Source organism: Bombus pascuorum, unplaced genomic scaffold (genome assembly GCF_905332965.1).
Source record: "Bombus pascuorum unplaced genomic scaffold, iyBomPasc1.1, whole genome shotgun sequence".
NCBI lineage: Eukaryota > Metazoa > Arthropoda > Insecta > Hymenoptera > Apidae > Bombus > Bombus pascuorum.
Window position 1 is genome coordinate 470,263 of NW_026869747.1, and position 22,357 is coordinate 492,619.

The 22,357-nt window shown below is 34.0% G+C and overlaps 2 protein-coding genes across 2 annotated transcripts; one reads left to right on the forward strand and one right to left on the reverse strand.

Moving 5' to 3' along the window:
• Positions 1-1,315: 1,315 nt before the first annotated feature.
• On the forward strand, positions 1,316-3,755 carry LOC132915861 (putative serine protease K12H4.7). The gene is made up of 9 exons (XM_060975630.1): positions 1,316-1,447; positions 1,573-1,810; positions 1,880-2,080; positions 2,154-2,389; positions 2,470-2,605; positions 2,676-2,989; positions 3,064-3,196; positions 3,281-3,450; positions 3,523-3,755. Exons 3-9 carry the CDS (start codon positions 1,950-1,952, stop codon positions 3,630-3,632), a joined length of 1,230 nt encoding a protein of 409 aa, XP_060831613.1. The 5' UTR covers positions 1,316-1,447; positions 1,573-1,810; positions 1,880-1,949; the 3' UTR covers positions 3,633-3,755.
• A 1,857-nt stretch (positions 3,756-5,612) lies between these two features.
• Positions 5,613-17,791, reverse strand: LOC132915868 (uncharacterized). The gene is made up of 6 exons (XM_060975636.1): positions 17,632-17,791; positions 17,422-17,540; positions 16,291-16,600; positions 15,350-15,356; positions 14,796-15,239; positions 5,613-6,137 (listed from the first exon to the last, which is right to left on the reverse strand). Exons 1-6 carry the CDS (start codon positions 17,789-17,791, stop codon positions 5,741-5,743), a joined length of 1,437 nt encoding a protein of 478 aa, XP_060831619.1. The 3' UTR covers positions 5,613-5,740.
• Between the last annotated feature and the right edge of the window lie 4,566 nt (positions 17,792-22,357).

Sequence of the window (22,357 nt, forward strand, 5' to 3'; positions counted from 1 at the left end):
CTATATCAGCTATACATATAATATATATGTATATGTCGGAGATGAAAGGACACCGGGTCCCCCCGTTGGAATTATTTGGAAAAGCCTCAATACTGTAGCATCTACGAAATAACCCAGACACAGTCATTCGAAACTTGAGACAATGAGTTTAGGCTCGAGGCGACAACCGGTCGCCGAGCGTAGCCACGGTCACGGGATGAACATTCCACCTAACAGAGATATAAAGTAACATAGCTTTCCTTTAAAGAATTGGCAGTACAGACACTTGACAATAAGACATTCCAACAGCCCCGCAGCTCGCCACACACAGACCCCATTCTTTGGGCCAGATGATCGCCAGATGCCGATGCATCGTTTACAGTTTATGTTCAGATAACCTGAGGAACCGTTACAAATCTTAGGACTTAGTTAACTAAAGTCCTTCAGATTGACAAACAGTCTTTATTCTACCAGCCTGTAAATCTGTCACCTATTGCGGGAAGTTATGGGAAAGCCTGATTTGGTCACGTACGACGTTACCTGCTAGGAACTCTCTCTCTAGGGCGGCTAGCATCCTTTTCTAACCGCCAACATAGAAATTGACCAATTAACAGCAGCGTCTATTTCCCTCACCCTCCGAGTGGAGGCTTTCTTTGACGAATCCGATGATCTCGTGCCCTTAGGCACACCCCATCATAGTTTTCCTCTGCAGCGTCGTCGCGACGGAAAGTCATTCTTTTCTGGTAACCTGATTAGCTAAGAGTCAATCAAGCGTTCCTAGTATCACGAGTAGTAAGTTGAGTCCGACTTAGACTTTGAAGCAAAGTATATTCGTTATCCCGTTGACCGTGGATTCGCTATATCGAACCTAGGGCCATTGTCATTAGCGTCCAGCTACCGCGTCCGATTGTCAATCTTGTATCAGCCATACTTGTGTAATAAATATCTGTGCGACAACCATGAACCACACTGGTGAAGATTCATTATACGCCCCTACCGTCAACCCGACATATATTAGACTGCACGTACTACAAGCTGCTACAAGTCAACAAGTTAACGATACACATATAGTGCCTTTTCAAAGCAGCAAAATTGTTCATTACATCAAGGTTATAAATTATAATGTTTTCTCTAAATATTGTATATATTAAAACGAACTAAGTAAATTATTCAATAAGTACTATAAAGAAAAAGAAGCTCTAAACAGGAAAGAACAACTTATCATTACTATAAAATTTGTAAGTACATTCCTCTGCTTTTTATATTTATATTCTTTTAGTTTTATCATGTTGGAAAGATTGGAATTTTGTTCCAAGCATGGTTTCAAGTTAATAAATTGTAGTACTCATATATAAAAAACACGTGTAAATTTGTACAAGAATAATATTAGTGCCTATATTATAAGAACTAATTTTAAAAATATCATTTCTGTAAATAATAAATGTAAGACAACTTGTATTTTAAAAAGGTAGTATTAACTATGTTATCGTTATGTTTTAATTTATTAGAGAATAAAATTGATAAAATAATATTCGTAATATATTAATTTTTTATGTGTAATATAAATAATAAATTTAGTTTTTATTTTTTCAGAATGCATATTTTATAGTTTATCCAAACCTAGGATACTATGAACCGTTTACTACTATTATTATTCTTCGTTAATTTTATAAATAATAGTATATCATGGGAGACTTTTATGAGGGGTCGAAGCAAATATGGTAATCTAGGTGCTCCAATTTTATCTGAAGATCATGAACTTCCAAGTGCTGAATGGTTTACACAGTTTCTAGATCACTTTGATCCAACTGATGCGCGTGTTTGGCAACAGGTAATAAGAATATATTAAATATTTCTTAATTTTTATTTTATAATATAAATCTTTTTATTATTTTTTCAGAGATATTTCGTAAACGTTAGGTTGGGGTTAGGTTGGAGAGCACTATAAGAAAGGTGGTCCAGTATTTTTGATGATAAGTGGTGAAGCTGCAGCAAATGCTAAATGGATGGCAGAAGGTCAATGGATCGAATATGCTAAGCAATTTGGGGCGCTATGTTTTCAAGTGGAACACCGCTTTTATGGACAAAGTCATCCTACTTCGTATGTAACATTGTTTATAAAATATATAATTGATACATTTTAAGTTATAATGTTACGTTTTTGTTATCTGCAGGGATCTCGGCGTGAAAAATTTAATGTATCTTTCATCGCAACAGGCACTTGCAGATTTGGCTTACTTTATAGAATTCATGAATATTAATTACAAGTTACCAGCTGGTACTAAATGGATTGCATTTGGAGGATCATATGATGGATCATTAGCTGCTTGGTTGCGTAATAAATATCCTCATTTAGTACACGGGGCTGTTTCTGCTAGTGGTCCTTTATTAGCAGAAATTGATTTTCAGGGTAAATATAAGATACACTTAAATATAAAAAATATTTTATTTAAAACAGAAGTGTTTTATATTAATAATTATACTTTATAGAATACTTTGTTGTTGTTGAAAATGCCCTCAAAGAATATTCTGAAGCATGTGTAAATGCAATACTAGAAGCAAACAAACAATTTCATATAATGTTACATCGTCCTATCGGTCAACAAGGAATAGCTAAAAAATTTATGTAAGTAAAAGTAAAATTCTTCATTTACAAATCAAATATATCATTATTGAAAAATTATTTTTACTTATAGTTTATGTGATCCAATCAACGAACATACCAAACGTAATGATATTTCGAATTTGTATGAAACAATAGCAAGCATCTTTGCTGGTATTGTACAGTACAATAAAGACAATCGTAATAATTCCGCAATAGCTAATTTAACTATCGATAGTGCCTGCGACATATTAACGAACGAAACATTGGGTATTGCTATTGACAGACTTGCAATTTTGAGCACTAAAATATTACAAGCATCAGAAAAAAAGTGTTTGGATTATATGTATAATAAAATGATTCATAAACTTCGGAACATAACATGGGCTAGCGAAGAAGCAGAAGGGGGTAATGTATTTTTTTACTTATACTATTGCTGTTTTAATTTTTATTTATTGTATTTTAAAATATATTTCTTGTAGGACGTCAATGGACGTACCAAACGTGTACAGAATTTGGATTCTTTCAAACTTCGACAGCACGCCCAAAATTATTTAGTGAAACTTTCCCAGTAGATTTCTTTGTACAACAATGCATTGATATATTTGGCCCAAGGTTTATTTAAAATTACGATAAATACATTTCTCAATTATGATAAATCATTAGCTATAAAATTATAACATTTCCGTATTCTAACAGGTACAATATTCATTTGCTGAATTCGGCAGTGAATAGAACAAATATTCTGTATGGAGGATTAGATTTAAAGACTACAAATGTAGTATTTGTACATGGATCAATTGATCCTTGGCATGTTTTGGGAATTACAAAATCAGCAAATCCGCAAATACCTGTCATTTATATTGATGGTGTGTACATATTAATTGAAATTTTTCATTTTTCGTGTAATACAAAAAATTTATTTATTATTATGACCATAGGTACTGCTCATTGTGCCAACATGTATCCTCCTTCCAAAAATGATCCACTTCAGTTGAAAGCTGCCAGAGTTGAGGTTGGACATTTAATAGATGAATGGCTGCATAATTAAATATGATATTTTTAACGCTGTGTGTGCTACATTTAACTACTTTATGATAAGTAGTTTTTTATTTTTTTAAACAAAAATGATGTATTAAAAGAATTAAATTTATCTTATTAACTTTTTGAACAATTTGTATTTTCCTTTATGAACCTCTGTGATACATAAATATTTTTAGTTGAAACAATTCGTGCATAACTAAGACTAAAACTAACTATGTACGTACATAACAAGTTACTGAAGATACACGAGTGTTCACCATTCTGTGTTTATGTTTAAACAACTAGAATGCATGTATAGATACAATTAAACAAGTTTGCCCATAATGGCACTATTACAATTTTTTGTAGATTACTGAAGTATTAAATAAATACATGTACAAACTTACTACGAATATCTTACGTCAGTCAATGAATAAATACATATCTATTAATTATATATGTTTTATTCTTGACAAGCATGAGAAAAGATGTTCAACTGGTTAAAATAATACTAAACACAAATAATTTATTAAGGTGTTTTAAAATCTGCAAAAACAGATCCGACATGAATTTGAATAAGTGCAAAGTGTCTTAAAATGAGCACCATAACTAAATGAATTTTGATTCTGATATGTATAGCGTCGGCCTTTCCTTAACGGTACCATCTTCGAATATCGTTTCGTTATGAGTTTGTTCGATTCCTTTAAGGCGAGGCCAAGGTGCCCATTACAGATATTGATCAACCGAGTATGCGTATGATTTTCATAAAATATTGTCAATCCTATTATAATCGAACATTCTTATAATAGTTTGTATCGAATTCGTTTAAAAATTATTAGAATTCGTTTGATCAGTAATTATACATATACATATATTACTTTCTCATTTTTTTGGCATATCCTTCGATCAACTCGTGATCCTCCTACATTCACAACTTTCGTCTTTGACTTACGCTACTGCAGTATACGGTATTTACATTACGTAACAAGGTAGTAGTAAATAATTTACTGTATAACAGAACAATAAATGTAGGATGAATTAGTTTTTCTATCTATGAATCACGCTTAAAAATTCTCCTACGCAACGTTTGAATTGTTCACCATGTTGTTTTAAGTTTCCATTTTAAATGGAGTTACAAATTATTTCATAAATGATATAGCAGAATACATGGATGGATGGTGATTTAATGCTAAAAAGAAGATGAAATATAAGAAAATTTATCCACATGAAACTTTATTTCTAAAAAAAATGATTTTAAATATTTGTCAAACGTTTGTTATGATATATATGCATTTGGTAATATTTTATTTTACTAATTTCTTCGTCAAATGACTACAAAATATTGTTCTAAGAATATTAGACATACATATACATATTTCTTGAAAAAATTTGGGACAAAGATTTATAATTCATGTTAAATATACATTCTTCTAAGTAAACTTTGAATTGTAAATGGAAAACAATATACATTTTTGATATTCTAACTTAGAATTAGCTGAATTACTAGAAACAGTTAGTTGAATTTTAAACACAAGATTTTATACATGTTTCAAAATGTATATGTGTAATTTAGATCTAGAATATTATAGAAAATGTCAACGATCCACCTCAAAAGATTTTGAGATAGATGTGCTTTTCTATAAAAAATAAAGTTATTTAGAAATTAAAATTGAAATTAAAGCAATGTATGAATTCATCAATTTTTTTCTTAAAGAATCAGATCAATATATAAAATTCACATACTACTGTATTGAAGAAATAAAAAAGAGATGTTCTTATATATAAAAATACACATACACAAGAAGTATTTCACTTATGTAAACAAATTTGTCTGTACAAATATTTTTAAATCCAAATATTACCAAATAAACATTCAATTAATTATATCTTTCACATTCAACAAATAATCAAAAATACATTTGCTGAAATTAAAACTCTATATTGAAAGAAATTTACCTTACATTTTGTACGTATTTCCTAACATAAAGTCACCATCTTCCAGTGCGTCAGCATTTATAAAATATGCATACAGCATAAAAAATATAACTTGCTCGTGATCTAATCGCGACTCGTCACAATAATCGATTCACCGAAAATCTCAAAAAAATAAGCGGTTCTAGGTAACCGATTTTATGTTTAGTATCTGTGATGAGACTGAGACTGCCTCCACTCGGGCGTAGAGTTACCGTGATGATGATGATGATGATGATGATGGCGTTTCTTGTCAGAAATGCTGGCGTGCTTGTTAGACGGGTACGTGGCTACATCGCTCACAACTAATTCTGAACCATCTCTCTCGGTGTTGTTGCCACGGTAATTTTCTCGGTATCCTGGTTCATCCAGGGTCTCCTTGCGACGAAGAGGAGGATGATTGGTCTTATGACCGGCCGTCTCATGCAGATTTTCCCAAGCTTGACGGTAATATCGATTCAGTCCTCCTCGACTCTCAGAGGAACTGCTTCCAAAGCTGGCCACGGTATTGCAATCTGGAGATGCACGGTGTCGGTAATGCTTGCTGCTTCTACCGCGATTTCTGTGTGAATAGTTTAACAAATATTTATTATTATTTCAACTTCGAGACCTTTATGCATAATGATTTACTGGTAATATCTGTAGGTTGACAAAATGATAAGTTGTACAATTTTTCTATTTTATATAGAACATTAGTCGAATAAGACTATTGAATGGTAATTTGTTAAATTGATGTACAGAAGTAGTTTTCTATAAAACTAATGTATAGAAGGTAACTTATAATTTGTAATATGTAATATTTCACTAATAACATTAGTTGTATTGTGCAAGAGGGGCCAAGTAATATTTTATATTACTGTTTTATTTTTCTAACTTGAAAACAATACAATATTATTGTTGTGTTTAATTTATACACCTTGGATCTAAATTTATAGCATAAATGAAGTCAGGAGAGATTCTCTAGTTCAAAATAACACGAAAATAAAAAGATAAAATTGCGTCGAAGATTTCATTTTATAGAAAATCGTGTTTGGAAACTTATCACATAGGTATTCATGTATTTGATTGATTTTCGACTGGGTAGGAGTAAGGAATTGACAGGATGTTATTCTACATACGAAAATAAATTAAATTTTTTCGACCCGAAAATATAGAATAAGATTTATTCGCTTAGAGTTTAATTTTCAAGAAAATAAAATTTGAAAGTTTGTTGAATATGCGATTTCTTGACCGAATAGGATCAAACTTTATTTTCTTCAAAAGGAAGCTTCAAACGAAAAATTTCTATTTTACATTTTTATACGTAAAATAGTCTCTTGTCGATTATTTATTCCTGTATAGCTGGGAATGAAGCAAATATATATGTACTTGAAAAGTAACACATATACATTTTTTCGAAAATAAATGCTTCGATGTAATTTTGTTATTTGTTACGGCGGGCTAGACGGTCAGTGCGACGTACCTTTCGGTCTGACCGCCGACGCCTATCTCTCGTCAAACTGACCTGCAGTAACCTAAGGAACCACCATAAACCGAATCTTTTCAACTTAATTTCGATTCATACAAATATTATTCGGTTTATGGATGGTCATTTGAACAGTCATTAGGTTTATTGCACTCTCTTGCTAATTACGGGGAAAGCAGATGTGTCCCGCTAAATGGCGGGTTTTTCCCAAGACCAAGGCCACCCATGAGCCAAATATGCAGGAGACTTTCTCCTCGCATTATGTTTATTAACTTCGGCTATAACCAATGGGCATCGCGGATCGTGTGAACAACGAATCCGGGTCCTTGGTTCGGTAAGGGCACACCCAAACCGATCTTTCCCCCTAAATGGCATGAGATGAGTCAGTCAAGTACAATTCTAGCCACCGAGGCAGTAACTTCAATTCACGCCAACGAGACAGTCGATTCTTGGCGTCAACATACTTCGGACGGTTCTTGCACTCATTCGGCAAGCTAGTCTAATAGTTTCACACGATATCGGGATTCATCGCGTTAACCGGTATCAATTTCAACATATTTCTATATACGTTCCAAGCAAGTACAATTCTAGCCACCAGGCAGTAACTTCAATTCACGCCAACGAGATAGTCGATTCTTCGCGTTAACATACTTCGGACGGTTCTTGCACTCATTCGGCAAGCTAGTCTAATAGTTTCACACGATATCGGGATTCATCGCGTTAACCGGTATCAATTTCAACATATTTCTATATACGTTCCAAGTGTTGTGAAAAGTGCGAAATAAATAAAAATATATAACTGGAGACTACAGTTATTTCAATATAACCACCCCTATTATCGTAACTGAAATCAGGGGATTGCCCTGCTCGCGGTGTCGATTCGTAGATCGTAACGGGAATTTACGACTCCCGTTGACGCGCCTAACGGAGACGCGTCTCCCCGCGAAAGGACGAATTAACATTATTTTTATTTTGAATTTAGAATCTCGCTGATTTCATTCGCTTTAGACCCATAGTGTATTTCTAATTATTAATTTATGATCTTCCTTCTTTCTTCTTAGGAACATATATATACAGTAAGCAAGATATATATGCGGTTTGTTGTATTATCGATTTGGCTTTCAGATATTTAGATTGTTCCTTATAGAAAATTCTTATTCAAATATTTCTGGTTTTTATTATAACACTTAAGTTGAGAAACTTAAGCCAAATCGATTGTTTCATTTTGTATTACGTATGTTTGTTTGGGAAACATAATTTAGCGAAGTGTAATTGAAGCAATTTGTAGTGAAATCATTAGCAATACCATCACCAATTTGAAGATGGAAGGAGCACCAAATAGTTAGATATAGATATATTAGGAGTTTATTATAATTTAAATCTCTTGTGATTTTTATTAAAATTATTTTACTATATATAGTGAGCCATTTTCTAGTAATCATCGCATTTTTCCTTCAGCATAGCTTATTGTACAACCAGAAACTTTATGAAACATTATCAAACTATGCTATTAAATAAATTTTAATATTCACAGATATAATTGTGAATACAGAGATAGTAAATTTTAATTTGTTGAGATTATACAAATATGTTTAGTTGTCAATTTAAAGTTCTATATTTACAGTAACTTCCAAAATTGTTGTAACACTCTTTAAAACTGAATAACTGCTTAAAAATAGGACCGCACGGTTTGAATATTTTTGATAAGTTAGGAGGATTGGTTTACTAGATGACGTATAAAAAAAGTTCTAAAAAAATTGCAATTGGTTGGAATCGTCAAGAAAAAAAGTAAGGATCACATTTCCCAAAATTTTTTCTTGGAATTGTAATGAAACTTTAAACAACATTTCGAACATTTCTATCAGTTATACATGTACATATATGCCGAAAATTTTATTAAAATTGGTTGACGCGAAAACAAGCGACAGGCACCGAAAGACGTAAATTTCAGGCCATTTTTCACCATCTTTAAACGTTTGCAGCTCATAGCAACGTTAACCGATTTCGATGAAATTTTCAGCATGTATGTAACTGATATAAATGTCTAAAATGTATCGTTTCAATTTTCATTACAAGCTCAGACAAAGAAGTTGCGGAAAATATAATGTTTACTTTCTTTCTTGGCGATTCCGACCAGTTGTAGTTTTTTCAAAAAATTTTTTTATACTTGATCTAGTAAAATAATCTTCCTAATTTCTAAAAAAAATCCAAATCATTTGGTCCAATTTTAAAAAGGTTATTCAGTCTCAATGGGTATGGTAATTTTGAATGTCGCTGGAATTTTATACATTCAGTTTTATCGTATTGAGTCATAATTATATCATGCTATTATTTCTTATTATTTAAGCCTATAAATATCAGTTAATTAAAGTTATCTGACAATTTAATGATGCTCCACGTTTTTAACCCGAAGTAATAGAAGAGTTATAACAAATATAACAACAGGAAGTATTTTTACGACCAATGAAATATCGAAATACAAATAATTAAATGAAAGTTCGAAAACAGTTGAATATGTGCATTAGTACTAAATTGTTGAAACAATTCACATGTATTGAACAGAGGGAACATAGTGGGAAATAAAATATGGAATTACAGCGACATTTCAAGTTGAAAAGTTAAAACCTTAGAATTAGGTATTAATACACTAACAAAATATATAATCTAACTTAAATGTAACGACAAATTCTATTTAAAATTAAATTAAAAACAAAAAAGGAAACAAAAGATATATATTTCTATATTGCATAAATTGACATATAGTGGAAATATCTAGTTTGTGCAAACCTATAACATAAACCAGCAAACAAGTAGAAACATCCAGTTTGCTCAAGTCCGTATAATTGACGAATGGAGTCAATAGGTTGATCACGTGCCGGTTTATTTGATTTAAACATTGATATTATCGAATCGAAACTATCTCTTGAACGCCCTTGTTCAAAAGTGTTAGGACATCTCGTATTTTTAATAAAATGTTGGTATTTGTTATAGATCATGAATTTTCAATTACAAGCCTGTTTTAATAAAATCATTATGTATATTAGTAGTGTATAATTTCTTCACTGTACAAATACTATTTCTTGATGTCTTTATTATATATTTAATTTTTTCCAATTTTGAGCTAATATAATAACTGTTTTATGACTTTTGAGCGATGGTGTATAACGTCCCTCGACAACAAGATTTGAACGTTAAAGAGTTAATAAAAAATCAGTGCGAATATCAGTTTAGAACAACTTTTCATGCGAATTGAGTTATGTTTAACAGTCAACAAAATATTATTATATTTCTTCCGCTAATTACTCGTTTATTTGCGATTACTTCGTCTTATTAAGCTATCTAGCAATTACTTTTCCTTTATTTATTTAAATCACGAACCATTATTAATCGATGGGCAAGTTATCTTAATTCAGAGACAAATAATTTTCAGAAACTGAGCAAATTTTTTCATAGAACACTTCATCCCATCAAACTCTAAACTTCTCACTATACGTATATTCTTCCCTTAAATCGAATCTCTTCCATTAACGAAAAGGATAGTGCCCAATCCTATTTAAACGATGTGCTAAGAGAACAGTACACATAGATGAAGCTACTTGGGGGGAAGAAAGTGCGTGAACGCTGCATTGACCTGTGTGCGTCCGGAAGAAGAGGAGAAGCTTTAAAAATACGTGGTAATCGTGGTGAGCGGTGGTGAACGAGCTATCGCTATATATGGGTGCTCATTATAAACGTTGCTCGTTTACCTTGACTAGTAATCACTCGCGAGGGTGGCGCATGGCGGTTGTAGTGGTACGTGGTGATGGTTGATGTAGTGGTGGGCGGTGGTTGCGTGGAGGGTGAAGGCGATAATGGTGGACTATATATGTATATATATAGACTATATAGGAAGTAATTGTTTGATAATCTTAAAGGACAGGGTTGGAAAGGTATCCAGCGCGATGGGCCGCCGAGAGGCCGAAGGAATAAGGATGATCGGTGCCGCGGCGAGCCGTCAAGTCGCGGCGCCCCAGGTGCTGGTCGGGGAAGGGCAGCGCCAGTAGCGTATACCAACGCGAGGGCATCCCGGTGTCACCCCTTCCAAGGCCACCACTACCGCCACCCCTCAACGCACCAATCCCGCCAAGCCCCCTGCGACGCCTTCTTCTGACGCTGCCACTGCCGCTAGCCACCGCAACGCAAATGGGCTCAGTGTTAATTGTTATTTCTTGATCGTTACCTAGTTTCCTCCGATCAATCTTTTCCTTTTTTTTCTTTTTTTTTTTTCTTTTATTTTTTCCACTTTTTAAAATTATTTCTTTTTTTGCGGACGTTACTATTTCTTTTTTAACCCTTTGCGATCTTATTCAGCCGAGATATGGGCACCGTGCTAGTTGGAATTAATTTTCATTGAACAGATACTGGTAATTAAATTGCAAATTCGAGGGCGTAAAAATTTATAGAATGTGCGAAATAATGTGCGAAAATATATAAAAAATAATCCAAATACTGTGCTCATTATAACACTTCATATATGAAACAAATATCTGTCTTGATTTTATTTCTTTTTAATTATATTGATATATGTAAAAAATATATGCAAAATATGCATTTGCATAAAAATTCGCAGTTTACTGTATATATATATATGTATTATATCATTCAGTTTTCTTTTTGCATTTGGAGCATTTTGGAGCATCCTTTGTCAAATAATTCAAGATAAGAAAATATTTAATTGTATTAATTTGCAGAATCCTATTAGGGTGTATCTTCGAAATGAAATATGTTGTCAATATGAAAAGTTAATATTATTATACAATTAGAACGGTTCTTTTTCTTTTTGGTAGCTGAGAATAAACATACGACCACAAAGGGTTAATGCTGATATTTTTTCTCTTCCCTTGAATGATTGTTTTATTATGATTGTTTGGATTAACCCTTTCGTTGCTGAGATAATTTTTAAATGTAAATCTTCATCTGTTAATGTATGTAATAATTGAATCTTCATGGCAAATATATTGTTAAAGAAAAGTGAGTATTTTAGACACTATATACACTGCGTCCCATAACTATAAAACCATTCTAAACTCTTCAATTCTTATACAAATAAATTAGAATTATATTCGAAAGTTCAAAATCGAACAATTAAGCTTATTGAAATATGACATTATGACGAAATATAAAAATTATAATATGACACATAAAAATTGAAAGTTTTTGGATGGTTTTATAATTATGAAACGCAGTGTATAAATGGATTTGTTAACTTTTTAAATTATACAATGTAAATATTGAGGTAAATGTTATATTATACTTTAAAATTTGTAATTTTCGATGTTATAGTTAATTATAATTTTTTTATATGTATATCGTGTAGGTAAATAGGTAATTAACAGCAATGAAAGGATTAGTTTGAATGTCCCATGTAGACAAGTTTGTCTAATTTTAAATTTCTAACCCTTTCGTCACGGAAAATAATCTACAATAATTTGTTCTCTTGAGAAAAAAAGAATATCGTACGCAATCTCATTAATAAATTATCTTCGATGTAATGAAAGATGCAGAGAACTTTTTAAATTATTATGCTTTTTGAAAAGAATAGATCATGTTAGTAATATCAATTTTAAAGAATTGTAATGAATATAATTAGGAACATGTATGGTTTGATTAACAAACATGGACTTTCAATTTAGAAAGTGTTAATCACCTTCGAAAGGGTCGATCATTTTGCCGTTTCTTATAATTATAATCTCTTATAACAAAAATTTACAAAAATCTTGTTCTACATTTTCTAACGCAAAAATCATATGTACGTCTTATGTCAATTTTTTAATCAAACAAAATAATTCATGTTTTGATAAAAGATGCTATAGAACCTCTCATTTGAATTTCTGTTAAGAATTCGTGTTAAATCATTCTATAAGGTACGTAATTTTTTTATAACGCATTTTTTGCTCTTTTTCTTTCCTTTTTTTTTTTCAAAACCAGATTACTTTACACGAATTCAATGGTAATATAATGTTCTATATTATAATGTTATGCAGATTCGAAATTTCAATGATTTCAATGTCTATAAAAACTAACGTTTGGATTAAAACTGCATTCAAAAAGAAATTGCGATTCCTATGTTTCTAAAATGTATGAAACTAAGAGAACAAATATATTGCGTTTCCATGAATTCAAAAATTTCCAATCTTTCGAATAACAAAGATTCTACAATATTTCTTTTATCAACCAAAACCTGGAGCGTAGTTCGTTGTAAACTTTTAATCTGCATCCAAAATAATTCACAATGCACATCGTAAAAGCGTATTTTAGATATAGATGGAAATTTTCCAGAAGATATCTTGGTCTAGTAACGTTGTATTTTTTCACTTAAAATGTAATGTTTTACAGCATGCTGCATAGAAATTTATAATATTACCAGTCGACAATATTAAAAACAAAAATATAATCGAAATTAAGAGGGCTCGGAGGTTATTGATTCTTACACGTTTTCTTCTGCAAAGACTGTTTACGTAACAACTCTTTGTTACACTAATTACAACACCCGGAATGAATTACAAATTACAATATTTCGAGGGAGCTACGAAACGCGAGTTTAGATAAGAAGAAAATAGGCAAGAAGACAGATGAAAGAATAAAGAAAGTTTAAACAAATGTAGAGTAAGCGATACAATATATACACGTAGGGTCAAAGAGCGAATGTATTGTATGTATATAGAAGCTATAGTTATGCATAGTCTGTCCAAGAAATAATGCCTGTTAGAGAAGTCGAAGGCAATACAATTTTTAAATTGCAGATAACAAGAGAATCAGATGATTACCAATATAACATGTTTCATGACACAAGAATCTAAAAGTCAAAATGGGAACAATGTAACATGCATCTACGCTACGTATATTTGAATATTTACGGTAATTGATAGTCAGTCAATGGTAAGGACGAGAAAACCAGTCTTTTAAATAAGTAGGTTGCCATCGAGCCATTAGAGAATTAGTAAGAAATTTCCTCCTTCTAATAGAGTAATACGATAAAAGGAAGTAGTATATGTATAAGAGTAATTTTATTGGCTTCCACCATTTATATCTTAAGATTTCTATTCATTTGAAGTGATACGAAATTTGTTTAATTCCCATAACTGATAGTATGTGAAAATATCAGGATATTTCTAATTTTAGGAAGTTTAATTTAAAGTAGAGATATTAGAAATTGAACGAAATTAAACAAATCCCAAAGATTAAAACAAATGTATTTTGCCACGAAATAAACTTTTTCAGTATCAGTATCAGTAAAAGTTTCAAATCAAGTTCTTTTTTTTTCCATTTAATTTTCCAATTAATGCAATGAAAAATATTTAAATTTCTTTCCTAATTTTGAAATTCAACGATTAGAAATTGAATGTTAATCTCTATCAAACATTCATATTTCCATTTAAACACACGCAAATTATTTCGTTTCAAAATATAGAATTGAAATTACCTATGAAATATATGAAAAATATTATTTAATTAATTTAATTAATTATCCTTACTCGTAATAAAATAATCCTCAAATTGCTCCCAGCAACGAATGAGAAACGAATAAACAACGCGCTAGAAAACGAGCAAAACGTAACAAACAAATAAAAACAAAGATGAATATAATCTGACATCACAAAACAGGCGTTACTTTTGGTGCAACCAAATCACAGAAATCAAAAGAACCGACAACAACTCGATAATGCCATCATTCTACACGCGATTCGCGGATTTAGGTGAGTGATTTGCTTTTACCTGCGTATGAGTATTACAACGGTGGTGATTACAGCAGCAAGGAATACGAAACCACCGAAGACACCCAAGGCGATCACCGCGCCTAGATTTAATTTTGCTTGATGAGTGTTACTCGACTGGTCGGCGTTGTCCACCCTGAAAGGTCCAGAAGGTTCAGGAACACCAGTTCCAATGCCAGCCTGAGCATTGTCCACTCCACTGCCAGAAATTTCATTGTCCTGAGGATGATCGTTGGTGTCGTCGTTCAAAGGTGGCGACGGAGGCGGTGCTGGTCTCTGAAGACCAATATTTGGTTTCCTTGCTATGGTTTCCCGAACCGTCGCGGGTAATTCGGCGGTGCTAGCCACTCTTCGTGGTGGCACAGAGGTGGTTGTGGTTGTGGTCGTCGAGATTGTTGTGATTCGAACTCGAGGTGGTAGGAATGTGTGTCGGGTTCTGCTGGTTCTTCGTTGGTCGCACGGTTGTTCGGGAAGACACAGTCACGGTGGTACGTGGTTCTTCTGTAATAAAGGAATTTTGGAGACGTTGATTCTCTTGTAATTCTAATCATTCACATAGGTTCTGTTAAAGAAAATTTAATGATTATTATTATTATGTATTCACATAATCCCTTAGGAATATATAGATTCCCAGTTTCCAATCATATGTAAAATTTCTTTTATCCCAAGTTATCTTAGACCTCCTGTATTGGTTTAAGTGAAAAGAGCCTTTTTGTAATTCTAATTATGATATATTAGCGTATTAATATAGTTTTAAATTGATAACGAAAAAATTGAGTACATTTTTGATTGAATTTTGTAGAGTAAGAGGTCAAGAGTCCTTAAGAGGTCAATACGACAAAAGATTATTGTTTGCGATTTCAACAAAAAATTAAATGTAAATGATAATCTACATATATCGTTATTGAAATTACTGAAATTAATTATTGCAATTATTGCAACTACAGTTATTGCAGATATATTATAATACAGATTTCATACGTATTATATGTGATTTAGTTTAAAATAATATTTTAATATATAAGCATTTATATTATATTAATAGTATATGTATTATACTATTTTTATACACACACACGCACGGACACACACATATAACAGTCAGGTACAGAAGGTACACAATAGTTAAGTAGAATTTGGTTGAAAACAATACTGTTGTAAATCAGAATTCATTTTGAAATTTATATATGTATATATTAAAACAATTATGAATTACTTATTAATTCTTTGAGTTGCTACGCGCATAACAGTTATATGCATAAATGAATTTAAGTTCCAAGTATAAAATAAATATCTCATGAATTGGATTGAAAAACAACCTTTGAATATTCTCATATTATATCATTTACATTAATAAAGATTCAATAATTAATTATGAAATTAAATTATCCTCGTATTTGAAGATTGCAAACACTATCACGAAAAATGACTTGCTTCTCTTTCTAAAGAAATAATTAAATTTGTATTTATTCCATAAAAATAATTAAATCACATACCCGTACAAGTGGGTGCGACATGATCATATAAGCCAGTAGGCAAGCATAATATTTGTCGGAAGCCAGAAAGTCTATAACCCTTCTCGCAAGTGTATGTAACGATACTGCCTACGAGAAGACTTCGACTGAAGTTCGTTTTCGATGGTACTGTCTCGGTCTCGTCGACTTCATCGATTTGAATATAACTATGTGGAACAGGAGCAGGAGGATCGCACAGAATTGGCTCGCAACGTGGTGGCGGTCCGTTCCAGCGCTCATCGATATCGCATGTCAGTCTTGCACGACCTGTAATCGGAACAAATTGTTTCTTCTGCAAATTACTAATCCATTATAATTTATTAATAAGCTGTAAACAATGTCTATGTAGCGTTAAACTAAAAATGAAAAGTCTATTTATATAAGTTATACATATCCTTCTATATTATTTTTTATAAAACCGTTTTATAAAATTGTTTTATACAACATTTTGGCTTTATTACTACTATATCGGAGTTTCATTAATAAATATTGTAGCATTTAATGTCTCATAAAAATCGAAAATATTTTGTTTTAATCTCAAATTAGAAATCTTAGAGAGAAAGTATAAAAATCTGATCATAATATATTATTATAATGTATCGATGAGTATCTTGGAAAATGTACATGCGTACATATTTATATTTATATCTGCTTAAACTGAATGTACTCCATGATTTTCTTTTTACTTTTATCGCTTACGGTCGCATGAAACGCTTGTGTAGATAATTCGCAACATGGGGAGAAAAAAAGGAAAAGATTCATTGCATTACGTTATTACACTATTTATTCATTTTCATGAATAAACACTACACAGTGCAACTGACACAGGAATTTGTCAGTTGTGCAACATAAAAATTCTCATATTAAAATCATGCACGCATTCAAAGCTTATCTTCAATCAGATTAATTTCAATCTCTACCATAAATCTCTAAAAATGATAAACCAATTTAAACGATTCTAGAATCAGGAACAAAATCAAGCCACAACGAGAGGATCAATAAACAATCAGAAAGATGATGTCATCAGGATCCAACACCAACTAATATTCTTACCAATTTCCTTCAAAATGCTCGTTGGCGAAGCGTTTCAACACAGGTATCAAACGATATTACATCAGTCATCTCGTATCCTTCATCGCAGGAATAAAGCACCTGACTGAGATAACTAACGGTATTGTTGATAAGTGTGTAACCTCCGTGTTTTATGTTCGCTGGATAACCGCACTTGATGCCTGAAACGAGCAGAATGTTGAATTTAACATCGATAGGACGATCGTGTATGGTTCACCGAGTGGCCTCTGTGTCTAATTCTTGCTCTCTTACTTTTGCACACCGGTGGAAACTCGTTGTAGAAGCCAGTATCGAGGCATGTACGAGTCGACGGTCCTATAAGAAGGCTGCCGGCGTTACAAGTGTAATCCACCGTCGCGCCAACTTCATATGCATTTCCGGAATTCCGATCTGTTGTTGTGGTCACCGTCATCGTGGAATTCGGAGGCTGTTCTGGTCGACCACACGCTCGTGGTTCTAAGAGCAAACAAAGAATTCCTTGGTTTTACTTGTTGTCTCACATTGTTTGACCAAGTATGGAATAGTATCTATCTAATATAGAATAGAGACATTTGTAAAAATCCGATAAATAAATTGTACGAATCGAATCTGACAGGTGACTTATCTGTGAAACGTCATGAGGCTCTCTCACTGCCTCACTTGGCACCGTTTATTTTTCCAATAACTTCTCTCGCGATACTCTGACGGAGAAAAATAGCGCGGACATTGTGCACATGACGAACGTATTGGTCGAGAGTTTGATACTTGGGTATGTAATTTTTTAAAAATTTTATAAGCAAAGTAGCTTCTTAATTAATAAGGAGAATAATTAATAAAAAGAATACTCTTTGTTTGTTTTCCATGAAAATATTGTACCTGATGTTAAGCTTCCAGTAGTTGAGTACCTGTTTCTTATTAGATATAATTTATGCGTTTTTAAATGTTAGTTCAATACTGAAGATTGCTCGTAACGTTAGGAATATGGGACTGCTCTTAAATTGAGTGTAAATGTATGATTGAATACCTACAAAAATCTTGTATTTTATGTGACTGATTTTATATGAGTAACGTTTAAAAAACAAGATGATATTCCATACATTTGCTTACTTTTCTCTATCTTTTTCTATCTATCTTTTTCAGAAGAGAGAGATAAGAACTTCATTTTTTATACATAAGCTTTTCAGCAACCATATTGATCAATTCCATAAATTCTAAAATACAACAAGTTGATGATGATATAAACATTATTTTTTAAATCTACTATCACAGAATTTACTATCATTAGTGTCATCATTTTGCGATAAATGAACTGATGGAAGGAAATCATTCGTGTCTTGAGAGTTGAACGTTAATCGTGTACTTGTGTAATGAAATTACGAAATGAACAATAAGCCAAGTTGTTCAGTTTAGCTTTTGAGAGGCTCGCATAATATTTTTCACCCTTTATTTAATATCTTTCTATTCTTTACGCGTTGCTAAAAAAAAGTAAACGGATTGACTATATTATCGCACCAATCAAGTAAATAAAAGCGGAGAAGTTCTATAAACCTAATATATCAACATGCTATTCGTACGATATCATGATGTATTCTAAAAATTGATCTTGAATGGTAATTAAAAAACAATGTACAAACACAAGAAGCGAATATAAAAGACAAAGTGATATGAGAAAAGGTCCTCTAATTGTTTTGTGCAATGTGTCATCATGTACGTATTAAGATATCTATGAAGAATTAAGTATATATATATATATATGTCGGGTTGACGTTAGGGGCGTATAATGAATCTTCACCAATGTTGTTCATGGTTGTCGCACAGATATTTATTACACAAGTATGGCTGATACAAGATTGACAATCGGACGCGGTAGCTGGACGCTAATGACAATGGCCCTAGGTTCGATAAAGCGAATCCACGGTCCACGGGATAACGAATATACTTTGCTTCAAAGTCTAAGTCGGAATCGGCTTACTACTCGTAATACAAGGATCGCTTGATTGACTCTTAGCTAATCAGATTGCCAGAAAGGAATGACTTTCCGTCGCGACGACGCTGCAGAGGAAGACTATATGGGATGTGCCTAAGGGCACGAGATCATCGGATTCGTCAAAGAAAGCCTCCACACGGAGGGTGAGGGAAATGGGCGTTGCTGTTAATTGGTTAATTTCTATATCGGCGGTTAGAAAAGGATGCTAACCGCCTTTGAGAGAGAGTTCCTGGCGGGAAGCGTCGCACGTGAGGAAATCTGATCTCCCATATCTTTCCGCAATAGGTGACAGATTTACGGGCGGATAGAACAAAGACTGTTTGTCAATCGGAAGGACCAAGTCCTAAGATTTGTAGCGGCTCCTCAGACTATCCGAGCATAAACCGCGAATGATGCATCGGCATCCGGCGATCATCTGGCCCAAAGAATGGGGTCTGTGTGTGACGAGCCGCGGAACTGTTACAATGTTTCATTGTCAAGTGTCGGTACTGCCAATTCTTTAAAGGAAAGCTATGTAACTTCATATCTCTGTTAAGCGGAACGTTCATCCCGTGACCGTGGCTACGCTCGGCGACCGGTTGTCGCCTCGAGCCTAAACTCATTGTCACGAGTTTCGAATGACTGTGTTTGGGTTATTTCGTACATGCTACGGTATTGAGGCTTTTCCAAATAATTCCAACGGGGGGGACCCGGTGTCCTTTCATCTCCGACACGGCCATCCTGACTATCACACGTCCTCGGGTGTATCTAGAATATTGGGTTTCCCCAATGTTAGATTCGATATAACTGTCGTTATTTACAATTTAGTTAAGTGTCAAAATAGGTCAAGGGTCCAGTTTGACAGCAAAAATTCTGGTCGGACGTTTGATAAAGAAAGAGTTAAAAGAGAGTGGAAATCCGTAACGTTACGATTGATATTCAAAGTGCTAGTCGCATTTTGTGAATCATCAGTCTGGGCGTAATGACATGATGGACCATTCTCGATCTCGCACCTGGACGGCCCTCAGTTCTCTGGATCATGATACCACACTGAGCTTTTGTTCAAACACTATGTTAGATGTTATCTCCGTAGTGTTAACGATACTTGAATTGAATTCGGTAACGGTGTGTTGATCCCGCACTTACTTTGTTTGGGCCGTATGCCCCCCGTAAGCGTGTGTGTGCCACTATGTTCGATCCGACACCTGATTACCGCACTGGACATGTATGAAGACATTGTCCTTTGCCATATCGCCACACTACGTTAGATGTTATTTCCATGATACTTGAATCGAATTCGGTAACGGTGTGTTGATCCCGCACTTACTTTGTTTGGGCCGTATGCCCCCCGTAAGGCGTATGTGAGCCACTATGTTCGATCCGACACCTGATTACCGCACTGGACATGTATGAAGACATTGTCCTTTGCCATATCGCCACACTGGGCATATGCAAACTCTTTCTGCTAAGTGCTGTGGTCAGCATGATCCTCTGGGACCGAGGTACTCGCATCGTCATGGTCACTGTTCTCGTCATCACCGCAGACGTCCAACTCAGTAGGAACGCGACTATCTGGCATTTTCTTTAACCTATCATGGCTGTATTTATATGACCGTTTGCCGTCTAGTGTTTTTAAAATGTACCTATCTCCTTCCAAAATTTCCGCTATCACAAATGGACCGCTAAATTTCGGATCTAGTTTCGTTTGGTTCCTTTCCTCGTTTTTCTTTAATACAAAGTCACCGAGATTGAATTTAACTACTTTGGCTTTCGTTTTATCGAATCTTTCCTTATCATACTTAGCGCTATCTTCCATATTTCGTATGGCCTGTTGTCTTACGTTGCAGATATCTATTTCCTTTTCTTCGGTATTTTCAGATAGTAGTAACCCGTAGGGTCTCGCTGTTTTACCAATTAATAATTCTAGCGGACTCGATTTAGTCACACGATGAGTGGTGCAATTTAAGGCTAACTGTATTTCGCCGATCGCGTCTTGCCATGATCGCCCGGTCGTTTCTACTGTTGTAAACATATTCTTTAATGTACCCATAGTACGCTCTACTTGTCCATTCGCTCTACTAGCACCGGTTGCTATTAGGTGGAGTTTAATTTGTCTATCCTTACAAAAATCTTGAAATTCTTTGCCGGTAAAACATCGCCCTTGATCTGCTATTATCCGAGAGGGACTGCCGAATAGAAATATGGCGGACTTAAGTGCCTTAACGGTGCTAAGGGAGTCTATTTTACGAGTGTGGTGTAAGTATACAAATTTGGTAAAGGCATCGATCAGAACAATGACGTATTCTTTCGAGTCGTTCTTGCCGCTCAGCTTTCCCGTTATGTCTACGTGAATGGTATGTCAAGGTATGCTGGTCTTAGGTATGGGATGTAATTCAACTTGCACTTTGCCTGAATTCGCCTTAGAAATCTGACAAGCATGACAGTTCTCTACGAATTTGCGAACATATTTCGCCATCCCTTCGAACCAGTAATACTCGTACAGTTTCTCGAGCGTTTTATCCCAACCTAAGTGCATAATTGACTGGTGTATGTGGTTAATGACGGACCACCTAAACCCTCTTGGTACGATGGGCAGGCAGAGGGTCTTGCCTCTCCTTTGTATTTTACGGTAAAGGGTACCGGATCGTAACTCATACGTACTCGCAATGTCTTCCGCGAGCTCGTCGTTTCGCAGTTTGTTGACGATTTCAGAAATTTGAGGGTCGCGACGTTGTTCCGCTAGTAGCCAATCTTCCGAGATTTCGGCCAGATTAATTTTCTTTTCTTCGATCTTGTTGGTGGGGGCGCGGTCGGTGTCTACAGGATTACGCGAGAAGAAATCTACGTGGGCCATTCGTTTGCCTTCTCGGTACATAATGTCGAAAGTGAAAGTTTGCAAGTAAGCCCACCACCTATGAACCCTGTCACTTAGACTTACTTTATTACGAGCTGCTTTTAACGAATTACAATCAGTGACAACGAGAAATTCCCGTCCGTGCAGATAGTGGCGAAAATGTTTAACGGCGTTTACAA

What these genes read in the sequence shown, in the direction of transcription:
- LOC132915861 (XM_060975630.1), top strand. Translation starts at nt 1,950, where the DNA reads ATGATAAGTGGTGAAGCTGCAGCAAATGCTAAATGGATGGCAGAAGGT. An exon ending in GGACAAAGTCATCCTACTTC is followed by an intron (nt 2,081 to 2,153) that starts GTATGTAACATT and finishes TGTTATCTGCAG; the next exon opens with GGATCTCGGCGTGAAAAATT. An exon ending in TAGCGAAGAAGCAGAAGGGG is followed by an intron (nt 2,990 to 3,063) that starts GTAATGTATTTT and finishes TATTTCTTGTAG; the next exon opens with GACGTCAATGGACGTACCAA.
- LOC132915868 (XM_060975636.1), bottom strand. Translation starts at nt 17,791, where the DNA reads ATGACGGTGACCACAACAACAGATCGGAATTCCGGAAATGCATATGAA. An exon ending in AAGGATACGAGATGACTGAT is followed by an intron (nt 16,601 to 17,421) that starts GTAATATCGTTT and finishes AGTAATTTGCAG; the next exon opens with AAGAAACAATTTGTTCCGAT. An exon ending in GTTGTAATACTCATACGCAG is followed by an intron (nt 6,138 to 14,795) that starts GTAAAAGCAAAT and finishes CTATTCACACAG; the next exon opens with AAATCGCGGTAGAAGCAGCA.